This window comes from Paramormyrops kingsleyae, chromosome 15 (genome assembly GCF_048594095.1).
Source record: "Paramormyrops kingsleyae isolate MSU_618 chromosome 15, PKINGS_0.4, whole genome shotgun sequence".
Taxonomy (NCBI): Eukaryota; Metazoa; Chordata; class Actinopteri; order Osteoglossiformes; family Mormyridae; genus Paramormyrops; species Paramormyrops kingsleyae.
In genome coordinates, this window is record NC_132811.1 from 18,750,167 (window position 1) to 18,773,258 (window position 23,092).

Here is a 23,092-nt window from a genome sequence, read left to right on the forward strand (position 1 = left end):
CCTCACCCTTCACTACGGTTATGTCCAGTATTGTACTAGTTGTGTCTTTAGCCCTGGTGCTTCTGACTTTGAATATTGATATAGTTCAAATATCAGCGAACAAGATTGTCACATTAGACTGATGCTGATGTCTTGACTTTTAACAAAGTTCGACCGATATGTTAATTGATACATCGTGCAGTTCTGCTTATACTGCTGGATCGTAATGAATCACCGCTGGCTGTCCTACTGAATATCCTTCCACACTGGCCTGATTCCCCCCTAAATCGAATGCCAGCGTCCCACATATGGTGCGGCTGTCCTCACGCGGTGCTGCGGTGTGTCCTCTTTCAGCTGGGGTCCTTTCCGAGGCTCCGGGAAGAGACTGAGAGAATCGTGACCACACACATCCGGGACCGAGAGAGCCGGGCCAAAGACCAGGTGGGCCACGCCGAGCCTCACGCACTGCTGCCTTATCAGGGCCTCTTTGGGCTGGGTAGCACTCAATCATACAGGAAGGGCTTTTCATTAACAGCCAGTCCAGCTCCTTCGTGCCCACAGTGGGTGTGTTCCCTGCTCTGCGCCATTCACATACTGTCCCTAACAGTCTCGTCTTTTTCAGGTCTTGCTGCTTATTGAGGTCCAGCTTTCATACATCAACACAAACCATGAGGATTTCATTGGATTTGCAAAGTAAGTTGTGATGTCATGGAGGGCGGCCGTACATTTCTGCAGAGCGTCTGAGTCATGTTCCTGGAAATGTCTCACTTGCTGTATGAACATGGTAGTTAAGAGAGTATTATCATAATCACGGGATTTTGCTGTTTCTGTGTGATTGAACGTTGATTGAATGTCATATTTCGGTTTGTAAAATATAATCCTGTCCCCCACCTCTCACAGTGCTCAGCAGAGAAGCACCACAATGAGTCAGAAGAGCTCTGCGGGGAACCAGGTGGGTCCAGCTGAGCCCCCGTGGATGAGGCGTGTGTGTGAGGCATGTGACAACCTGTATGTGTGTGTGAAGCGTGTGACAGCCTGTATGTATGTGAGGCGTGTGACAGCTCGTATATGTGTGAGGCGTGTGACAGCTCATATGTGTGTGAGGCATGTGACAGCTCGTATGTGTGTGAGGCGTGTGACAGCTCGTATGTGTGTGAGGCGTGTGACAGCTCGTATGTTTGTGAGGCGTGTGACAGCTCGTATGTGTGTGAGGCGTGTGACAGCTCGTATGTGTGTGAGGTGTGTGACAGCCCGTATGTGTGTGTGAGGCATGTGTGTGAGGCGTGTGACAGCCTGTATGTGCGTGAGGCATGTGTGTGAGATGTGTCAGCCTGTATGTGTGCATGAGGTGTGTGACAGGTTGTGCGTGTGTGTGAGGTGTGTGACAGCTCGTATGTGTGTGAGGCGTGTGACAGCTCGTATGTGTGTGAGGCGTGTGACAGCTCGTATGTTTGTGAGGCGTGTGACAGCTCGTATGTGTGTGAGGCGTGTGACAGCTCGTATGTGTGTGAGGCGCGTGACAGCTCGTATGTGTGTGAGGCGTGTGACAGCTCGTATGTGTGTGAGGTGTGTGACAGCCCGTATGTGTGTGTGAGGCATGTGTGTGAGATGTGTCAGCCTGTATGTGTGCATGAGGTGTGTGACAGGTTGTGCGTGTGTGTGAGGTGTGTGCGTGACGCTTGTGACAGCCTCTGTGTGTGCTTGAGGTGTGTGCATATGCCCCCTGTGTGTTTCCACATTTCTTGAGTCTCTGTTTGTCTTACACCCCCCCCCCCCCCCACGCAATGCTCTCAGTCACAGTCGATCTTGCCTTGCCTTTTGTTTTATCCATGTCTGTCTTTGTTGCTGTGCCCTCCCCCCGTGTTCGAGCCCCCCCCCCCCCCAATCCCTGGAATGTACTCCATGCATGCTGTCCGGTCCGCCCTCCTGGCCTCTCCTCTGTACAGCTGCTGGACTTGCTGGGGGGGGAGGGGGGATCTGGTAAGGACTTGCTGGGTGCATGTGGTGCTGCTGACTCCACCCCCTGGGTTTTGATTGGCCAGCACCAGTTACATGATTGCAGACCTGGGGATTACATGGATGGTGCAGACGTGTGGAGCAGAGCTCAGAGCTGAGCGCTGCCTGGAGATCAGGCTGGACATGTCTGTGTTGGAGAGTGATGCTAATGTCAGTCCACATGGTGCCTCCTCGTCGTGGCTGTAACCTCTCAGGTGGAGCTTCTGCCGCCAGTCCTGCCCTGCGCCATGTGTGCCGCCCCCACCATGGGCCGCCTGCTGGGGGTGCATGGTGTCTTAATGCCCTTTTTTATTCTCTCCCCCCCCCACCCCGCTGCTGTTACAGGGTGCAGCTCCGCCACCTCCCAGCCAAATTGTACGAGCCCAGTTTGTGTAAGCCTTACTGCTGCTTTCCATTATAACTGTATGTGCGGCGTGGGGGGAGGCCCTGATGTGGTGACCCCCCCCTCGCCGAACCCTCTGCTCTCATGGCACTCCGTCGAGCCCGCAGCTTCCACCACGCCCCCCTTACGCGCTCGACTTGGATTCAGGCTGACCAACTCACCACCTGGGCCCAGTTTCGCTCTGTTGTGATTACATTGGAATGCGACACTAATGGTCAACTTTAAAATCTACTTCACTGATGTTTAAATGATCCTCTAAAGAGTGTTTCCCAATCTGGCCCTTGTTGACCCTCAGACAGTCCACAGGAGCTGGAAGGGAGCAAAAAATGTGGACTGTCTGTAGGTTCTAAAGATCTCTTTGGAATGTATGCAATTTGACAGTACCTGAAATTACATTTCTTTTTAATACATCTTGCAATTGTGCATGAATCCTGAAGGAGGTGCTCCGTATACAGGTGGCTGTGACGTTTTAATCCAGGTGTACACTGATTCACGAGCCTCTTCATCACTACTCACTGGAGCTGAGCTCCTACTGTATTAACCGCACTTTAATCCACCCCGCACCCCCCAGCTGCACTTGCGCCGGTTAGCCGATTAGCCGGTTAGCCGATTAGCCGGTTAGCCGATTAGCCGGTTAGCTGATTAGTCGATTAGCTGTTGTTCCCAAAGTAAATTTACCACTGTGATGTTTCAGAGCCCTGCAATAGTTAAAAGTGTAATTTATCAAACAGGGGAGGCTTCACTGAACAAGTGCAGCTGTTTGTTCACCCACTGATGGGAAACACGAATTCTGGTGAGGGGGGGTTTTTTACTCTGTCTGAGACGTAGGTCATCAGGTGAGTAAGCTTGGACTCTATGCAGCTGAGTGACATCAGCTGAGGTGTAATCGGCATAATTAACATATGAAACTGCTTGTTTATTGCTCTCCGGTACAAGCCCCCCCCCACCCCCCCCATAGACTGCTAACTCTGGTCCTGTCACCATGACCTGTTGGGGGGCACCTGTGTGTGTGCGGAGAGCAATGGACATTCACATCAGAGTGAGTCATGTGACCACAGTATCATTTAATATATGCAAGAGCACTGTAGTTATTAATGTGGGTGTGACCGTGCCCAGTATGAATGGATGGATGATAAAAGCATTTTCCCAGAACAGGCTGTTGGGAAAACATGAGAATCTCAGTGAGGAACGAAATGTCTTAACGAATGAGGCCAAAGTATCTCCACTGTTTTTGTCTCAACAGCACTGCTCTGCGTCTGTCCAGTCACATTCAGTAAAACCTTGTGCAGTACCTTTGAGTCTGCTGGACCAGCATCCTGAGTTTGGCAGCTCTCTTCTGGCTCTCGTGCCCTCCCCCTCCCCCCCCATCCAACCATGACCTTGGTGTCGAAGCTGACCTTTGACCTTCCGCCCCCTCTCAGGTAATCCGGAAGGGCTGGCTGACCATCAACAACATCAGCATCATCAAAGGTGGGGCCAAGGAATACTGGTTTGTGCTGACAGCGGAGAGCCTGTCGTGGTTTAAGGATGACGAGGTGAGAGCTGCCCTTCCTGTGGCTTCCCTCCCCTTTAAATTTCCCTGGAGCTGCCCTTCATGTGGCTTCCCTCCCCTTTAAATCTCCCGGGACCTTTCATTTAAAATGTTTCTCATTACGTGCTCAGACTCCTGGCAAACTTCACTAAACCCTCCTCTGTTCTCCTTGGACATTAACTCTGACCAATATTCTCCATGCGTCTAATCTACACATGAAAAGAAAGCTGTGTACATTTCGTGTTGTCGGGAATGCCAGTGTTTCCCTGCTGTGGAAGGCCAGTGTCATTTTGTCTCAACAGCACTGCTCTGCGTCTGTCCAGTCACATTCAGTAAAACCTTGTGCAGTACCTTTGAGTCTGCTGGACCACACATTTGTAGAATGTAGAAATAAAGAAGGTTGATCAGTGCTGATCTGAACAGTGGATTTTATTTATGATTACAGAGGTAGTGGGGAGGTGGTTTCCCAAAGTAACGCCCAGTCATATGATATTAGCCTCACTGACACAAGGGGTTGGGAGTGGGGAGGAAGGTTCCAGAGATGGTGGGGGGCAGGGGGTCTTTCCTGTCGAGCTTTCACGTTTTTCCAGAGCGCATCATGGATGCTGCATCACATCACGTGTCCACTGGTGAGGCTGCGTTCCGTGATTGGCCAGCCAGATGCCGCTTCGTGATTGGCCGGCCAGATCCCGCTCTGTGATTTGCCGGCCAGACGCTGCTCTGTGATTGGCTGGCCGTGTATATGTGCCCACCCGGCGGGCTGCCGTCTGTCTGCCTGTCTGTGCCTGCTGTACAGGTGCAGGAAGTTCTGCACAGCAAGTGTAGACAGGCAGACACATGACAACTTCCTGGGCTTCCTGGGCGGCTCGTGGCGGCCTGCCTGTCTCTCCAGGCCTCATGGCTTATAAGACAGAGGCAGCTTGTCTTTTCTGATTCGAAGCACACGCATGGATCCGTGGATTGTGGCTCTGCAGTACAGCCACAGAGATACGTGGTGCAGGCGTAGCGAGTCTCCCGATACGCTGGAAGGCATGCGGGCCGCGGTATGTGTCTCTCTGCCCATGCAGGAACCGCAGGGAGGTGGCACCACAGCAAGCAGGCTGTGTTCTATAGCTCCTTCTCCACTCAGCCCCCTCCCAGGTCCCACAGCCCAGCTGGGTAAGAGACACTTTAAAGTCTCACTTAGTCACGGCTTGACTCAGCCCTTGGGTATCCATTAGGTGGAGCTCAGCCTTACAGAGCACAGTGACATGTACTGTTCCGTGATCACGTTCAGAAGTCATTTATCTTATTTATGTAGCAGACAGTTTCATGTTAAGTGATGTAAAATTTAGACAATATGGTCAGCCAGTTCCTGGAGCAATTTGAGGTTAAGGGCCTCGCTCAGGGGCCCAGTGTTGAAATCACTCTGCCGACCCTGGGATCTGACCTTCTGAACACAGCCACAGGTCCCAGTCCGAGGAGCCACACATGACCCCTGTTTTCTCATATTCTTAGTCATTTTATTTTCTCATTTTCTTATAAGTCATGTTGCATGGTAAAGGTGCAGTTCGGCCTTTTGTGCGGCACCCAGATGTTTCTGCCATCTCGCTTCTCCAGCCTGGCTCCAGCTTTCAGGAGTACAAGCTATGCTCTGGAAATTAAACAGCAACCCCCCCACAACTCGCCTATTGTCCCCTAGAAGTCTCATATATCACCCCCTCTTCCTGCTCCCCTCTTTTCCCCCCTTTCTCTCTCTCGCTCCCTCTCTCTCTCCTTCCCTCACTCTCTCCACCCTGTACACCCTGCCCCCCCCCCCCCTTGGGAGTTCAGGCATTTGGACGAGTTCACTCTGACACAGCTGGAATTGCCCCAAGCCAAACCAGTGGACACATGCACGCGCACACACACACACACACGCGCGCACACACACACACACACACACCGACTGACTCAAACTCAGACAAATGAGCCTTCAAATACGCTTAAACACTAATTTATGTGCAGTGAGTCACTCCGACCTGACTACTCTGGTACTCACACATAAATAAATATTCTCCTGTTGGACTCATTTATTTACCATATTACGTTTTTGTAATGCATTCAGTTGGCTTAAACAGAAAATGACAAATTAATTAAAGTATATGTTTGCTTTGTGTCGTCAGGCAGCAATTATGAGTCAGCGGATGCAAGCAGACCTGCAGCGTAAAGCGCCCCCCGTAGAAATTCGCGTCATCCACAGCTGCGTTTGGATTGTTTACCAAACACCATGTCATGTGTGCTCGCGCTCTGCCGTTTAAGCGTAAGCAGACCTGGCTGCCCCTGACTCCTTCAGATCTCTTGGACCTTCACAGGAGTGCCGCAGTTTTCTGTACAGGCTATATGTTGAATTCTTCAGTAGTGAAGCCTTTGAGTTTGTGCTCAGAGGATCATCACTGCCTAGTGAGTCTTTACCAACTCAGGAGTCCCCCCACTCTCTCCTTCCCACCCCACACTCATAGCCTGCCAGCCCCTTTCCTGCCCCCTCTATCCCTGTCTGTCTCTCTCCTTCTCCATTTTGCAGACCCCCTCCCACACTCATGGCCTGCCAGCCCCTTTCCTGCTCCTTCTATCCCTGTCTGTCTCTCTCCTTCTCCATTTTGCAGACCCCCTCCCACACTCATGGCCTGCCAGCCCCTTTCCTGCTCCTTCTATCCCTGTCTGTCTCTCTCCTTCTCCATTTTGCAGACCACCCCCATTCCTCTCCCTTTTCCACCTCAATTCTGTCTCTCCTCCTCCTTCTCTTGCAGACCTCCGCATTTGTGTGGTCTGTCAGTCCCATTCCTGCCCTCATTCCCAATTTCTATCACCCTCTCCTTTGCCATTATGCAGACCCCCTCCCACACTCGTGTGGTCTGCCTGCCCCATTCCTACTCCCCCTATCCCCCTCTTCTCTCTCTCTCTCTCTCCTTGGGACTCACATTCCTAACTGGAAAATCGCAAGGCTTTATCCAAACACCAGTTTCCAAGAGTCAGTGAGGAGAAATCCCACATCCCATGGCTATTTCCCCACTTTATGCCCCTCACCCCACCCCACCCCCCCACCTAGCCCCGCCTGCCCGAACCTCCTGCTCACCCCTCCTAGATCGCACACCCAGACCGCGCTGGTTGCACGCCGTTGACACTCTCTGCTGCCGCCACCACGCACGCTCATGTGGCTGTGTACCTCGCTGCGCGTTACGTGCGTGAACCTCAGGCCGGATCTCGCACAAGCACTCAAACAGGCTCACATGCAGTAAAACACACCAGCAGTCACACACGTTACGGTGCGTATAGAAGCCCAACTGCTGACTTAGTGAAGCTTGCCGGTGTGGGACCTGTGATTCAGACCTTACAGCTTAACCTTAAATCATGACAGAGGCGTCATTCTCAGTCAGCGTTACGGTGCATCCAGCTACTGATAACGTCCTTCACACTTCGGAGTCTGTAAAGCATTAAGCGCAGAGTAATCGTGCAGTAAGGCATCTTTGCGTGGATCTGCAGCCAGCTGCTGTAACCGCATTCTCCTGGCTGTGGGGGGTGCCCGGTCACCTTTGTGTGGACGACCCTGCCGGGGCTCTGCCCCCTCACTTACTGTCAGTGTGCCGGCACGCCGCCGCTCAGGCCCCGGGAACGGCGGCGCCCCCGTCTCACCGTCCGCGATCAGACGCGCGTCCTGCACAGTCTAACCAATGTGCAGACTACTGTACACCAGTATCATCCTGAACAGGTAGTCTGAACACTGGGATGACGGAGCAAGATCCCGTCCGTCTGCTCGCTTGCTCACTGGCTCGCTCTCTCGCTCCGGCTCGGCCACCCCGGGACGGCAGCTCCGCGTCCCGCTCCCTCCCCTACGTCCCCGCTTGCAGGACGCCTCTTTTGGACCTCGCTTCCTCCTCTTAGGTCTTCTTGGGCCATGGTTCTGGTCTCGCACCGCCGGTCCCGCCGGCAGAGGTCCGTCCCGGAGCTGCGGCCGCACCGAATATCCAGCCTTGACGTGGCACATTCGCTCAGACGTCCGGGAGTCTGGTGGAGCATTTAGGGACGGGATATTAAAAAAAGCCAGGAGAGAGGGAGGGACCCGCTGGCCATATAAGGCGTGATGCGACCCTTGGGGGAAGCGCTTGAAGTGATCTGCCGTTTGCCTGCTCGGCTCTCCCTCTTCATCCCCCTCTCTCAGAGTCTACCTCCCAGATGGCTCTTCCACACCAGCTTTGCAGTGTGTCTTTCTTCCATCTTCCCTCTTGCCCCACCTTTTCCCCCCTTTCCATGTCTCCTTCCCTCCTCTCTCTCTCTCTCTCTCTCTCTCTTTCTCTCTCTCTGGGCACTAAAACGGTACCAGATGTTGAAGACTTTACGCCAGGCAGTCATTCCATATTTTTTTTTGTTTCTCTGAAAACCCAGGCAGGAAGTGGGCCTCTCTGGAATGGAAAGAAAAAATGTTTAAGACAGAAAAAGGAGGGGGTGTGGGGGGTGAAAACTGAGGGTTCACAGAGTTTGCTGAACGGCCGGACCTTGTGGTTTTGGGTGCACAAGCTCCAGGCTGTGTTCACACCGGCCACTGGCCCTTCACAGACAGCCAGCCTCCAAGCCGGACCGCGTGGCCGGTCTCCTCTCCGCATCGTCACCTGAGCCTTGCTCCATTCCTCTTCGGGTTCCTGCCTGGGTGCCTCAGGTCCTCTTTTCTCCCCTTAGCCCATCCGGACTCCCGCTTCCACGGTTCTCTCTGTAACTGAATCCGTTTCCTGCGGCTGAAAGCCCTTCTTGATGGAGTGGGTGGGTGGGGGGGGGGCTGGGTGGAGGATGGAGGAACGGGTTTCTTTGGAGAGATGTTGTGTTTGAGAGCCTCGGCCTGGCTAATGAGTTTCACATGTGGGCCCCCGTCTCCCTCGCTCTCGCCTTACACGCTCCGCGTCCCAGTAGGCGCTCTGCAAGCTGCTCCACGTTCCTGCAGGTGGCGTCTGACCTTCTCCTTCAGCCCGGTGTGCTCCTCTAGGTGCTGATATCGGGGTGCATTCCTGCTCGGTAACATTCATAATTTCCATCAGTCTCCTGCCGACACTTAAGAAGGCCAAAATGCTTAAAAGCTGGACGCAGCGGTAACTCGACAAATAACACAGTTACATCTGTAAAATAGGTTTTTTGTTTGAGTGGTATCATCATCCCCAGCTTGAGGGTGGCGGCACCGAGCACGGGTCCAGTCTGCATTACTGTGGCTTTGCTCTTATAGTCAGGGATATGTTGTTTATGGGGACTGTGTGTGTGTGTGTGGTCCAGGTATACCTTACATTGTGGGGACCAAATGTCCCCACAACGTGACGAATACCTGTTTTTTTTCCTGGTCCCCATATGGGTAAACACTATTTTGTTAAAATCTGTGACTGCACTGAAAAAACTAAAAATGCAAAAAGACTTGTATTTTGTTTGGTTAGGGTTAGGGTTAGGGTTAGTGCTGGGTAGGGGATAAGGTTGTCATAGTTAGGATTAGCATTTTTCCCATAGAAATGAATGAGCGGTCCCCAAAAAGATATGATTACATGACTGTGTCTGTGTGTGTGCGTGTGTGTGTGTGTGTGTCTCCTGCCTTGTGTCCTGCGTGTACGGGCATATTCACAGGGACAAGCGTCCCTGAAAATGGACGGACAAAGGGAGATTCATTATGTCAACGGGATATTTATTCAATTACTTATTATTTTTATGGTTACTTTATTACTGACATTACATTATTCTTTGCTGTATTTCTCTGTGCTGCTGGACAAAGGCATTTCCTCTCACAGGATGAATAAAGTTCCATCTTACCCTTGAACAGAGCAGACGCTCGTCTTTGTGATGCCTCTCTGCCGCCATCCCTTGGTGCCTGAACCTCCTCCACCTGCCGCATGGCCTCTGTCGCCCTTTCCCCTCCCAGCCTCCCGCCCGCCCTTCACACGGCTCCCTCTGCCTCCCTCCGTCTGGCCCTCCTTCTCTCAGACGTGACCCAGCTGTTTCTGACACCCACCGTTTCCCACGTTCTGCTGTTTCGCGGCTGATGTAACCCTCCGCCATGCAGGGAAGGCAGGCCTCTGCAGGGGTGTTTTTTGCAGGCCTGATTTCTTACTGTCAGGCCTGTGACCCACTGTGAGGCAGTAACCTCCCCCTCAGAGTGACCTCTGCGTGCATTAATCTCAGCTGCAGGGATGCTCTTCTGATGGAGTCCGATCTTCTCTCTGTTGTTCTGTCTGTCTCAGGAGAAGGAGAAGAAGTACATGCTGCCTCTGGACAACCTGAAGGTGCGCGACGTGGAGAAAGGATTCATGTCCAGCAAGCACATCTTCGCCATCTTTAACATTGAGCAGAGGTCAGCTGACGGCAGCGAGTTGGAGCGTTTCCTCGCTCCGCACCGGGTTCCAGATCTCTGATGCACTGGGTTCTGGTTCTTTGACTGAGTGATATAGTGGTTTACATTTATTGCATTTTATTTATTGAGCAGATGCTTTAATCCAAAGTGATGTACATTTTGCAGGTTCAAAGTGATGTACAGTAAGCAGGTTCAGACGGTCCCTGGAGGGTTAGGGCCTCACTCAGGAGCCCGACGCTGATGTCACTCTGCCAGTGACGTTTGATCACAGGCACAGTGTCTCAGCCAGTTACCGTCTGTAAAGACACGTGAAGAGTTTCCTTCATTTTTATTGCTTATTTGTCATGTGAAAGTAGGTCAGACATAAGTGGTAAAACCAGCAGCCCTCCGCCATGCCAAAGAAGTTGCTGAATAGAGCAGTAAATATATATAATACCACTGCTGACTCTGCTTTCAAGGAGGGTGTGCCCTAAATACTTATAATACCTGCTTTTATGTACAGATAGTTTGTGGAAAGGTTACAACATATTCTCTTTCTTAAACACATGGTCAGGAACACAAGGAGTGCTTGGGGGGCAGTGTGTGGTCCAATGGGCTAAGCCTCTGTGGGTCTGAGCCCGGCCTCGTTACGTTTGCGGCTCCTTGAGCAAGACCCTTAATCCCATGGGCGCTGCTATGGTGGCTGGCCAGCTTGGGAGAAGCATAAAAAAGATAATTTATCCATGGGAATAGATAAAAATGATGAATTATTATTATCTTTAATTGACAAATCCAAACACAGCTTCCTCTCTACGCTCTCACAGTAACATTCCTCAACTTGGGCTCTTTTCAGTATAAAATCCTTCTTCTTAAAACTAGTCAACAGTGACACTGACTCACTCACATATATGCGCATTTGCTCATTTGTATCGAGCAACTCTTCACACTCTCACCTGTTGATAGCGGCCGGGCATCGCCATGCTGCACAGCTCTACTTCTGTCCTCCTCCTTCTCCTCCTGCGCTCTCTGTTCCTTCCGCTATGCCGGTTTGAAATGAGGGAAAAGCCGCCGGTTTCTTTTAGCATTTAAATACACATTCACTCCACTTCTGAGAAGCTAAATCGGGACGAATCAACGTTTCTTTCAGAATGCCATCATTTATCGGGATGCTAAGGGGTGTATCGGGTAGAGGATGCACAGACGAGGAATCCTTTCGGCAGGCTGAGGTTATTCTCGGTACTCCTTGTTGAAATTGGTACTCACCTATGTTTTCTTACGCTGGTTGCTTTTAACTCAGAATACTGGGATCTGTATTCGCTCTGAATCAAAAAAGTCACTCCGAGGAGCTTCTGTACTTATTAATACTTGTGCCCTTAGCGGCACAGAGCAGAATAGGCGTAAATTGTTACTGCAGCTGATTTATGGTGTTATTGCTGCAGCTCTCCTGATTTAAGCTGGAGTTGCTTGTGTGTTATTGGCCTGTTAGATGATCCCGCGTATCAGCTTGCAGTTTCCAGCACCTTGGAAGGAGCAGCAGAGTGGCTGCTTTGCCGTTTTGTCTCAAAGCCACATGCAGCAGCCAGACGAACTGTAGACACCGTATAGCACACAATTCGACAAAACTCCCCCCCTCCCCCCCCGGGTAGTGTCTGGAGGCCCTGTTTCCCCACACTGCAGCCAGTCACATTCGCAGTAGTTTGTACTGGGATTTAGGGTATGTTTGGGTGTGTCCTCAGGGGGGCTCTGCTCAGGTGGGTGGTGGGGGCTTCCTGAGATGTTCCATCGTGATGTTCAGCCGTAGCGCTCAGCGATGATGCTTAGCTGTGACACTCAGCCGCAATGCTCAGTCGCGATGTTCAGCCGTGATGCTCAGCCATAACGCTCAGCCGTGATGCTCAGCCACGATGCTCAGTTGCGATGCTCAGCTGTGACGCTCAGCCATAACGCTCAGCCGTGATGCTCAGCCATAATGCTCAGCCGTGATGCTCAGCCGCGATGCTCAGCCGTGATGCTCAGCCGTGATGCTCAGCTGTGACGCTCAGCCGTAACGCTCAGCCGTGATGCTCAGTCATGACGTTCAGTCATGATGCTTAGCCGTGACATTCAGCTGTGATGCTCAAGTGTGACGTTCAGCCATAATGCTCAGCCATGATGTCCCAAAGCGAAGGAGAGTGATGGAGACGCCTCCCTGTCCCTCAGCGAAACCGCCTAACAGAGAATTAACTGCCAGAGCTTTTGGCTTTTTGCTTTGGGCCGGGCTGCCCATTTGGACAGATTGGCTGGATGAAGAAATAGAAAAAAAAAATATTTCATGATGAGAAACAAACGGTTTTAGGAAAGATTTTTAAAAAATCCAACGGTACGAGTTAAAGGAGCGGGAGAGCCAGGGGGGATGGGGGGTTTGGGGGTCTGTTTATGATCCCATCCAGCGTTTCTACAAAAGAGCGAGTGGCAGAATAGCGTCTGCAGGCTAATTAAGCAGCTAATCAGATCCAGGCCCACCCCTGACTGAGCGTCGAAGCTTCTCTTGTTAGGAAAGAATTTCCGTGCTCACCACAAAGACGGAGCGGGAAGCAGGAGGCAGAGGAGAGGCGGGAATCAGCCAGGAATGTGTCAGAGTGTGTCCTACGGCGCCCCCTGTTCCCTTGCCGCGTCTGTGCGCGTAGCTTTGTTTGTGCTGGTGTGCCGGCCAGACCGATCCCAGCGCAGGGTCCCTGTCTGACCGTAATCGAAGCCCTCAGGAAACTCCCCAAATCAAAAGCAGCCAGCGCTTTGCACAGAAATTCCGCAAAACGAAAATTCCTGGCGCGAGGGAGCTGAGGAAAGGGGGGAAAGGCATGTTAATGACTGGCTTCGGTCTGCGCACTGCGCAATGGTGGGGGGTCACTATCTTAGAGAGCCGCTGTGTTCGAATGGACACCTCCCAAACTGGGAGAGATGTGATCCACTCATACTGGATCCTGGCCCTGGTGATCCCATTGTAGCGGATCTTAGCCCTTGTGGTTCCATTGTATTGGATCCTGGCCCTTGTGATCCCATTGTAGCGGATCTTAGCCCTTGTGATCCCATTGTAGTGGATCCTGGCCCTGGTGATCCCATTGTAGCAGATCTTGGCCCTGGTGATCCCATTATATTGGATCCTGTTTCTTCGGCTGCCCTTCCATCACACACTGGCTGTCAAACTGTCGCAGGCTTACCCCGGAGCAAACACACGGCGATCTGCAAAATGTCCGTTAAGCAGACAGGGCTACAGCGCTCACACTGTCCCAGTGAACAATGAACAGCCTGCCCCTGAACAGAGATGCAAGCCAGTTACCTCAACGCCGCCAAATCCAGGCCTCGTATAAGGCGCAGTGAGACTTTTGATTCTAATTGGAGATGAAGTGTATGTGTGCGTTTGTGTGTGCACTTGCGTGTTTTTTTTTTGGAGAACAAATCCCACTTGGAGATGCCTGGCTTTGATAAATCCTCGATCTCTCCCCACACAGGATGCTAGCACACATACACACACACCCGCATGCACGCGCACATACACACACGCTGAAATAGAAGGAACAACAGAGTAATCAGGGGGAATGCCTAACAGATGGAGCTGATGGGAATTTGGGTTTCTGTGTGTCTGACAGCCACGGTGGCCTGTCAGCTTTGGTGTGTGTGTGCGTGTGTGTGTGTGTGTGTGTGTGTGTGCATGTCAGAGAGGGTCCTGATGGGTGGGGTTGAATGTGCGAGCAGCCAGTCCTGCTGACGTGTGTGTCCTGTCGTTCGTGCCATTCTGCTTTCACTGCTGCCCCTGTCTGCTTTTTCAGGAATGTCTATAAAGACTACCGCTTTCTGGAGCTAGCCTGTGACACCCAGGACGATGTGGACAGCTGGAAGGCCTCTCTGCTCCGTGCTGGGGTGTACCCCGAAAAAGTCTCAGTGAGTACCTGTAGCGCCCTCTGCATCTCCTCCTGCCCCCATGGTCTATCGTGGCAGGACCAGGGGCATCCCTGCGCTGCAGTATCACCATGTGGGACATTAACCTGGGGGGGAGGATCCCTGCTCTAGGTTTAATCATCGCCCTCCCCCCTGGCCCGCCCACTTCTGTCTCCGTCTTGGGGCACGTTCACAAACGAGATGCTCCCGGATGTTTCAGCTAACTCACTCAGGCTGTGATGTTAGGACGCCATCGCATTTAAAGGCTCACACACAAGTAGCAGGCCCCAGAGAAGGGCTTTGGGCACTCCTCTGAGCTCTGCTGGCTTTCACGCACCTTCATGTATCGTATCTGTCTGCATTTGGCCTCCTCTCCCATCTCCGCACTTCCTCTTTCCCCCACCAGGCGGACGGCGAGAACTCCGGCCCTTCGGACTCCTTCTCCATGGACCCACAGCTGGAGCGGCAGGTGGAGACCATCCGGAATCTGGTGGACTCCTATATGGCCATCGTCAACAAGTGCATCCGAGACCTTATGCCCAAGACCATCATGCATCTCATGATCATCAACGTGAGCCCCCACCTCGCCTCCTGGCCCTACCCTGCCTACTGAGCCAACCCCCCCACCCTGGTCCCGCCTCCCGGCTGCCCGTGCGCCCTCTCGCTGCCACTGGTCCCCTGTCTCCCTTCTAGGTAAAGGAGTTCATCAATGCCGAGCTGCTCGCCCAGCTCTACTCCACGGGGGACCAGAACGCTCTCATGGATGAGTCGCCGGAGCAGGCCCAGCGCCGGGACGAGGTCCTGCGCACACACCACGCCCTCACGGAGGCGCTGGCCATCATCGGTGACATCTCCACCTCCACCATCTCCACACCTCTGCCGCCCCCTGTTGACAGTTCGTGGCTACAGGCTGGCTCAGGTCGCAGGTGATGTGTTTTGAAACATAAAAACAGTGCAAAAAACAATGTACAAATTTTCATTTAATGCTGCCTGTGTAAGTGTAGCTAAAGTCTAACCCGATGTTTATCTTAAGCTGTCATGTGATAAATATGTTGATCCAGAAGGTGGCGCTGTCAGGATCTGCTGTTTATTAGCTGCACTCCACATCACAGGTCTCCTCCCCTCAGCCCAACCGCTTCCAAGAGGTTCCCCTCTGGCCCCCGGGCCCCTGCTCGCGGCCCTGCCCCTACAGCGCCCCCCGTACCCTCTCGTCCGGGCCCCCCTGGCCCCTTCAATAACAGCTCAGATGCTTTCCAGCCCCCGCAGGTGCCCAATCGCCCCAACCGAGCCCCTCCCAGTATTCCCAGGTAAGCCAGGCCCGGACACTGATCAGAACCTCAGCATCCTGCATGCAGTTTCCACTAGGATTGGGTGGTATGGCCTAAAATTAATATCACAGTAAAATTTAAAGCATTGGTGGTAGCGGTATAAATCCCAGTATTTTTGTTTCTTTTTTCAATATAGATGCTCTTGAAGGGGTAAAGCACTGGTTTGGTAACTGGCTGGTAGTTATCACTGTACCCTTAACAGTAATACCAGGAAATATTTCACATAGTACCCTGCTATTCCATGCATGAAAAACACTTCATTGTGTGCCGCCTTTTGAAGTACAGCAGGATGTGTTTGGATCTGAGATGATAGAAAAGGCTGCTTGTATCACCACCCCATGCAGCCACTGTTGCCCGACAATCGTTTTCTGCCTATTGTCTGACTTTATAAATCTAAATCCATCCATCACCGCAACTGCTTACTCCCAACTGGGGTCACAGGGGGGACCAGAGCCTATCCTGGGAACAATGAGCGCAGGTGGGAACCAACCCTGGGCAGCCACCAACACAGGGTGCACATACTCACGGGGCCAACTTAGAGTCACCAATCAACCTGTCCTGCACACTTTTGGACAGTGGGAGGGAAACTGAGCCCCCGACGGAAACAGCATGAACTCCACACAGAAAGGACCTACTCCCGGCCCAGAGACAGAACCCAGGCCCTTTTTGCTGTGGGGCAGCAGCGCTAACCACTGCACCATCAAGCAGCCATAAATCCAAATCCATTACATATAATGGAAGTTCCACCAGTAACAAACTCTCCCCTTAGTTGTGGCAGCACTTTCAGCCATTTCTTCGTTTAAGCAGCATGGGCTCTGACGTTTCCGAGGCGATTCGCTGGCGCAAGCTGATGACAATGAAGCCTACTCTACCAATTAGCATGGTGTTGTCAAAAATATCGGTGTACTCTATATACCCCTTATACCGCCCCCCCTTTAGTTTCAACAGTACGTTTCAAGAAGGGTAACATACAGTAAATTAGCACCATGCCATACAATGATGATAAGACCATTTTGTACCATTAACATAATTAACTTTAATGAGTTCTCTAATCACTATGGGATCCACGGGTGCAAGTGGAGGAATGAAGTTTCTCACTCTCACCAAATAGTACCTGTTAGAGCAGAGTTCGGACATTATGGATCACATTCACCACTGATTACGTATGAGTTAGAGTCTAAGCATGAATGTAAGGCTGAGGGTGGCTTTGAGACCAAAGCACATCCCTTCCTGGTAGGATATTCAGGTTCCGATGTCATGTGCAGCGTCTAAGCAGGCCAGCCCCCCACTGAAGAATAATCTGCCATTCTGACTTTATTTTCCCATGTAGAAAAAGAACAAGGTGAGATTCAGCAAGTCAACTGTTTATCAAGAGGTGTACTTAATGAATTAGAACTGGACCAAGGTTCCAAGCCACATTTAAGCCCAGTACTTGTTTAGTATTTAAATTTGCTGATATTTTAATAAATGGGGTGATCCAGGTCTGAGTGTATATGGAGTAGAGTATTAGAGACAGAGGTTACTCATAAGCTGAAAGCACTGACACTTAGGCACATATGACAGCATTATCAGAGACAGAGGTTACTTATAAACTGAAAATACCGGACCTGTTTGATGGTATTATCAGAGACAGAGGTTACTCATAATCCGAAAGCACTGATACTCAGCAAACATGTGGTGGCATTATCAGAGACAGAGGTTACTTATAAACTGAAAGTACCGATACTCAGACACGTTTGACCAGATTATCAGAGACAGAGTTTACTTATAAACTGAAAGTACCAATACTCAGACACGCTTGACGGCATTATTAGAGAGAGAGATTACTCATAAGCTGAAAGCACTGATACTCAGTAACATGTGACGGCATTATCAGAGACAGAGGTTACTTATAAACTGAAAGTACCAATACTCAGACACGCTTGACGGCATTATTAGAGAGAGAGATTACTCATAAGCCGAAAGGACTAATTCTCATACTCATGGCATGACACTGAACAATTCTTCTAGTTAGGAGGAAGGAACAGCGACCAGAGTCAACATGGTAACAAGAGGAAGAGTTTGCTAGGAGTTGGCCTGGAGAAGACAAGGTGGGTTGTGTTAAGGGACACACAGGGTTTAGGAAAAGGAAGGACATGTGAGAGTCCAGCCTATAGTGTGGGAAAGTGACGCACAGATACTCCAATTTGCGTTTCGTTTCAGCTGCAGGTGGCGCTCTCTCATGCAGCACTGAGGTGTACTGCGCATGGACAGGGTTCCAGTCGGGCCAGTCTCTCTCTGAATCGGCATTTTCTTCTCGCCTGTTCTTGCTTTACCTCTGTCGTTTCTCCATCCAACCATCTTTTCCCTCTGCGACCCCTGCTCTCCCTCCTTCCTTTCTCTCTTTCCATCACTCTTCCTGGTTTTTGGCTCCTCTCTCACCTTCTCTCTGCCTCATTTCAGCTACACTCCCTTTCCCAGTTTTTTCCCCTCTCCTCCTCCACCCGTTCTCTCCCTCCATCTCCGCTTCCCTCCTGGTGTGCTCACATCTACGCCTCTTTGCCCTTATCCCCCACCCTGTCCCCATCTTCGCCGTGCCGCCACTCATCCCCATGCGCTCCTCTTCTTCCCTTGCTCCTTATCATTCTGCAGCACGCCGGCTGCCTCCTCCTCCTCACCCCCCCCAGTCGTACCCCCCCATACGCCCCCGTTCCCAGTCTCAGTGCACGCTACTATCCAGCTGCATTCCCCACAGAGCCCCTTCAGCACCCGCGCACTCACATGCCGTGTCCCCTGTGCTAATTCAGTCTTGCACAATTGACCCCTGTACACCGTCAGGTCAGGCTGTCTATCGGGACACCATCGCTGCACTCGTCGGCACCGCAGCCAGCCGTTCCCGTAAGCTATTCCCGCCTCCGCCTCGGCATCAAGCCCAGCACGACCACAGCATTCCCAGACCGGCACAGTGTGCCTGAGAAGAACATCTCCTGCTGTCTGTACAGTAAAAAATGATGTAGCACGTTCTCGATGTAGATGGGCTTTCTGCTCCAGCCTGGGGCTCAGTGCGTCCTTCTGAGGTTCTGTGAGACACTGTCCCTGCTTTTATTATCTCAGTGTTATTGTACCCCAGCTGTAAGCAGTGAGATAGTTGTGTGTGTCTGGGTGGTCAGATCAGTGATGTATGGGGAGATGCCTCCATTACGGAAGGTTTGTAGGACATGATGAACCTGACGAGATGGTCTGCCTGCATTGCTACTCCTGACTAGAACCAAACAGCCCCCCAGCACCTTCACAGACTCTGAGTGTATTGGGCTTCATGTGTTTAGATTAGGAAAAGCCCGCCCCATGTTGGTGTTTTTCTCCCTCCTTTCACTGGCCCACTCCCGAGTTTTCCTCCTTCCCATACCTCCCACCCTAACCCTCCTTCAGCTGTCTGTACCCATCAGCTATGAGCATAGATGGGTGGATGGACAGATGGACGGATGGCCTTTATTGCGTGCATACTGTCTGTTAATATATATTGTGTTGTTGACATTTTTACAGTAACTGTCATTTGATTGGTGCTCTAAATGTCCTCAGTGCTCCAGTGTATAGCAGTAGCAGATCTTAAGCAAATCCTCTCATTGGCCTATATTAATGATATATATATATAATATATATCCCATGTGGTGGCAGAACCCTGAAGGCACAGAGATCTGCGGGCACAGAGATCTGCGGGCGCATGCGGTCGATGCTCCCTGTGCAGATCCAGCCTCACTAACTGCGTGCTGTGTCTGTGTTCCTGTCCAGGAGACACCCACCAGCTGTGCCCTCCAGGCCTGAGCACTGAGACCCCCCCCCCAGCCTGGCCCCCAAAGGACCCCCGCTGGCACGCCGTCATCACCCATGGAGAAGCACGTCAGTGAGCCCCCACCATGCTGCGGGCTGCTGGACTAGGCTCCGCCTTTGTGCCATTCTGTACATATCAGTGTCGCGTCTGTGTATCACGTGTGAATGTCCTGCGGGGACAAAGAGCATCCCGGCCACGGGAAACAGCGTCTGCGTCTCCCTCCATCCCGGGTAACACTTCCTCCCACTCACTGTTATGTTTGTTCTCTCTGTAAATTAACATATATAAATAAACATATTATATATATATAAAGTTTTTCCTGGGACAGACTCTCTGTGAGCCACTGGGGAAGTAGCTGAAATACACATCCATACGTGTAGCTTTTTCAAATAAAACATGTCAGTCCACTGGAAAAAAACTGTAGTCATACTATGAAATATTTTTCATTTTTAGTTTTCAGTACAAAGAGCTCTAGTATTTCATAACATGATGTCAAAAATAGGGGGAGAAAGACTGCTTAAAAATTCAGTTTAGAACAGAATAGTTTTAGCAAAGCATGTGTTTTTCTTTATACATAGAACTACCTCATACGTTAACACACTAACCAGTTGTCTAAACTTTATATATTTCTGTCAACACATTAAATGCATGTGAGGCTGGAAAATGCTTCTCATCCTTTCCTGGAGAAACAATCTGGTATAATCTGTGGGATTCCCCCAATTCTGCTGGGCTGCAGAGGATCAGCAGCTGAAGTGAAACACGGAGGTGACTCCTAGTGGTGACACCTGTGTACTGCACAATGATGATGAGGATTCCTGGGACTATGGCAGCTACCGGAGGATCTCTCACAAACAATGATCACTGTGATGCCCTTGTCTGATGGGGACATGAAGGTTAGACGGTCCTGACCACCAAGAAGATGGAGACATGAGCAGAAAAACAAAACAAGCCTCACGATTCCCATATTCTTAAATCATGTATCAGCCATCGTAAAAAAATGAGAAAATAATACTGAGCTCTTCCCATTAAAAACCATAAAGTAATCTACTCCTGTCACATATACATTAAGTCTGTGACAAGTTTGTTTAAAACATATCTAAACAGAAAACACATTCAACTATCAAGTATAGATTTTTCAGTATTTGATGCATTAAACTAAACCTCTGCCAGTTCGCAGGCTCATCTGGACCATTTTAGCATGTAGCTCTTTCCATCTCATTCACTAAATGGGGTTGGATCGTGGCGCGTGCTACAAAGGGGGGCCGCAATGTCGGCACTGCCGGCATTCTGCTCTCCAGCCGTGTCCTGAGGATGGCGCTGTCAGTCCTTCCCCCGCAGGATGCGAGACAGGTCCTCGTGGATCTCCGCCTCGTCCCAGGGCCCGTGGATGTTGTCCTTGTGCCTCTGCAGCCACAGCAGCAGCAGGGGGCAGAGCAGAGTCAGAGCCAGCAGCGTCAGGGTCAGAAGCAGAGCGCCCCCCGGGGACAGACTGGCCAGGCCGGCCACACCCCCCAGTGACACCAGCGCCGCCGCCCAGGGGAAGGTGCACGGGGCCACGTCACGCAGGCGGTGCAGCAGACAGGGCCAGAGAGCAAACACCAGTATGGCGCACGTCATCATGGCGAAGACGTACAGCGCGCCTGGCAGGCGGGAGGCCAGGCACACAGACGCAAAGAGGGCCGCGTTGAGCGACAAGCTGCCTGGCGGGCTGGGCTGGGCGTAGGGGAAGGACACCAGGTGAGCTAGAAGCATGAGCGCCGCCATGGCGTACACAGTATCCGTGCTCACCGACTCTGTCAGCGTCTTCAGCACCGGCGAGAAGCCAAAGGTAAAGGCCATGAAGATGGTGGCGCTCTGAAGGTCGGCGCAGCGCGTCCGCTCCCCGCTGTGGCCCCTGCCCAGGGCACGGTACAACCCGTAGCCTAACAGGGCACACAGCACGCTGCCCAGCAGCAGTGTGGCTGGGGTCAGCTGCCCCTGATCCATGTAGGACCACAACGTGAGAACCACAGCCACACAGGACAGCTGCTGAGCCACCAGGCCTGCCTCCCGCACCACGGCCCAGTAGCGGTATCTCCGCACACCCACATTGCGCCGCAATTCCTCCAGGAAGCGACTGTCCACGTAGTTATCCGGGAAGGATTGGCGCTCATACAGCACCTTCCGCCAGGGGGCGCCGTCCGCGCCCATGGCCCGTCAGAACAGGAATCGCCCTTACAGTAGCTGCATGCAGCTGTTGGGAGATGTGGGGCAGTACGCCGAGAGCGCGTAACCCAGTAATACAGACATCCAATAGGTTCCGTTAATAAACTACACTAGATGTCGGGATAAAGTCGTGAATACAGCGTGATGTTCTCCGTAGGTAGGAAATATTTCACTGCAACGTCCGACAACGTCGTAATCTGTCAGGCGAATAATAAAGGGATCAGACGTCGAGCTACAGTAAAATCTCTCTACCTGCAGACGTTTTTGCCATTACTGAAATAACAAGAGCAAACGATGTCATTAAAGTGTCTATTCGAGTTCTACTGTCAATTTGTACAAACCTGTAAAAGAGTCGCCACGATCCGCCTGATTGTTGTGCGCTTCAGCACCCGGAAGCGATCGTCCTTTGGAATAACCATGTGATAATGCGGGAGCGCCCCCTGGTGAGGGGCACGAGGTTTGCTTTGAAGGATGTATTTATAGTCACATAATAAACTTTCAGGTATTCGCTAATGGGAAATGAATATCATCTTTTCTGATAGCAAAATTATAAGTAACTCTTTTCGCGATGAGACTGATGTTCAGGTAAAAAGATGCGTTTGTGTCTGCTTTGATTAAACTTTTTTTAGTTTACCAACAATCGTATAGACCAGGGGTAGCCAATCTTATCCGCAAAGGGCCGGTGTCGGGTGTGTATGCAGGTTTTTGGGATAACCTGTAGGTTGGCTGTTCAAACCCAGGTGTGAGGACTCTTTCAGCCAATCAGTCCTCTAATTAGTAATCTAATTAGGGAGTTGCAGCGAAAACCCGCATACACACCGGCCCTTTGCGGATAAAGATTGGCTAGCCACCAATTTCCAGCTGTTGGTCTATTGACGGTTCCCCAGCAGAAGGGTGCCACAGAGATAGCGGCTTATCAATGACTTTTCCGTGCAAGACCGCTGGTGGTAACCAGTAAGCAGACCATTATCGGTCCATAGCCGGCCTGCGGTGGTCCACTGGTAGCCATTAACGCACAAAAATATCCTTAGTGATGGTATAGGCTGCAACTTTATTCATTAATTATATAGACCATACCGTGACAAGTAATTGTTCTGAATTGTAGGCCTATAAACATCCCATCTTACAGGCTCTTTCTTGCCATTAATGTTAAAAAAAAAAACTCAAAACATTATACACTTCTGAAACCCTTAAGGCGTTTCCTATCTATAAAGAAAAAAGAAAAAGAAAAGGATTGGCTACCCCTGGTATAGACTGTCATGCCAACAGCTCCGTTTCCGAGGGCGAACGGGAAATACTCACCTCCACTTACTTTCAGCTTCTTTGGATTACTACTCATTAGGTGCCTTTTTTCGGGGATGTGTGTGCGACCCTTTTGCTATATTAATAGCAAGCACTGTGATTACAGTAAACACCAGAGCGATGTCTGTAGGGTCTGCATAGTAGTACAGAAATATACATGCAAAGAAAACAATGGTCAGCTGCGACTTCGGACACTCATGCAAATAACCCTAATATTCCATTTATGAAAATGGCACTATTAATAGAAAATGTTTTTATCATTGCCACGTTTTCTTAATAAAGTTTTATGCTAAATTAAATGCCACGAATAGTG

General features: G+C 51.1%; 2 protein-coding genes and 1 long non-coding RNA gene across 8 annotated transcripts in view; 1 reads left to right on the top strand and 2 right to left on the bottom strand.

Annotated features, from left to right (window-relative positions):
- Positions 1-19,583, top strand: part of dnm3a (dynamin 3a) — a 31,541-nt gene extending 11,958 nt beyond the window's left edge. Inside the window, exons 12-23 of one of the 6 annotated variants that reach the window (XR_002836071.2) lie at positions 334-420; positions 602-672; positions 880-931; positions 2,320-2,349; positions 3,799-3,912; positions 10,133-10,242; positions 14,028-14,139; positions 14,543-14,707; positions 14,830-15,062; positions 15,249-15,443; positions 17,475-17,554; positions 17,667-19,583. Coding sequence is in view for 3 of the 6 variants with exons in the window: in XM_023794432.2 (XP_023650200.1) it covers positions 334-420; positions 602-672; positions 880-931; positions 2,320-2,349; positions 3,799-3,912; positions 10,133-10,242; positions 14,028-14,139; positions 14,543-14,707; positions 14,830-15,062; positions 15,249-15,443; positions 19,233-19,272 (1,209 nt within the window). In the remaining 3 variants the exon portion in view is untranslated. Of the gene's footprint in view, positions 1-333; positions 421-601; positions 673-879; positions 932-2,319; positions 2,367-3,798; positions 3,913-10,132; positions 10,243-14,027; positions 14,140-14,542; positions 14,708-14,829; positions 15,063-15,248; positions 15,444-17,474 lie in introns of those variants that run through there. The other 5 variants (XR_002836072.2, XM_023794434.2, XM_023794432.2 and 2 more) reach the window with 5 other exon arrangements.
- On the bottom strand, positions 10,237-11,697 carry LOC140578565 (uncharacterized). The gene is made up of 3 exons (XR_011982837.1): positions 11,485-11,697; positions 11,175-11,259; positions 10,237-10,932 (listed from the first exon to the last, which is right to left on the bottom strand). It is a non-coding gene; the product is annotated as an uncharacterized lncRNA (long non-coding RNA).
- Positions 19,584-19,709: 126 nt separating the features above from the next.
- Positions 19,710-21,984, bottom strand: pigc (phosphatidylinositol glycan anchor biosynthesis, class C). Its single transcript, XM_023794435.2, has 2 exons — positions 21,819-21,984; positions 19,710-21,674 (listed from the first exon to the last, which is right to left on the bottom strand). The coding sequence occupies exon 2, from the start codon at positions 21,460-21,462 to the stop codon at positions 20,593-20,595; it is 870 nt and encodes a 289-aa protein (XP_023650203.1). The 5' UTR covers positions 21,463-21,674; positions 21,819-21,984; the 3' UTR covers positions 19,710-20,592.
- Positions 21,985-23,092: the final 1,108 nt, after the last annotated feature.

What these genes read in the sequence shown, in the direction of transcription:
- pigc (XM_023794435.2), bottom strand. Translation starts at nt 21,462, where the DNA reads ATGGGCGCGGACGGCGCCCCCTGGCGGAAGGTGCTGTATGAGCGCCAA.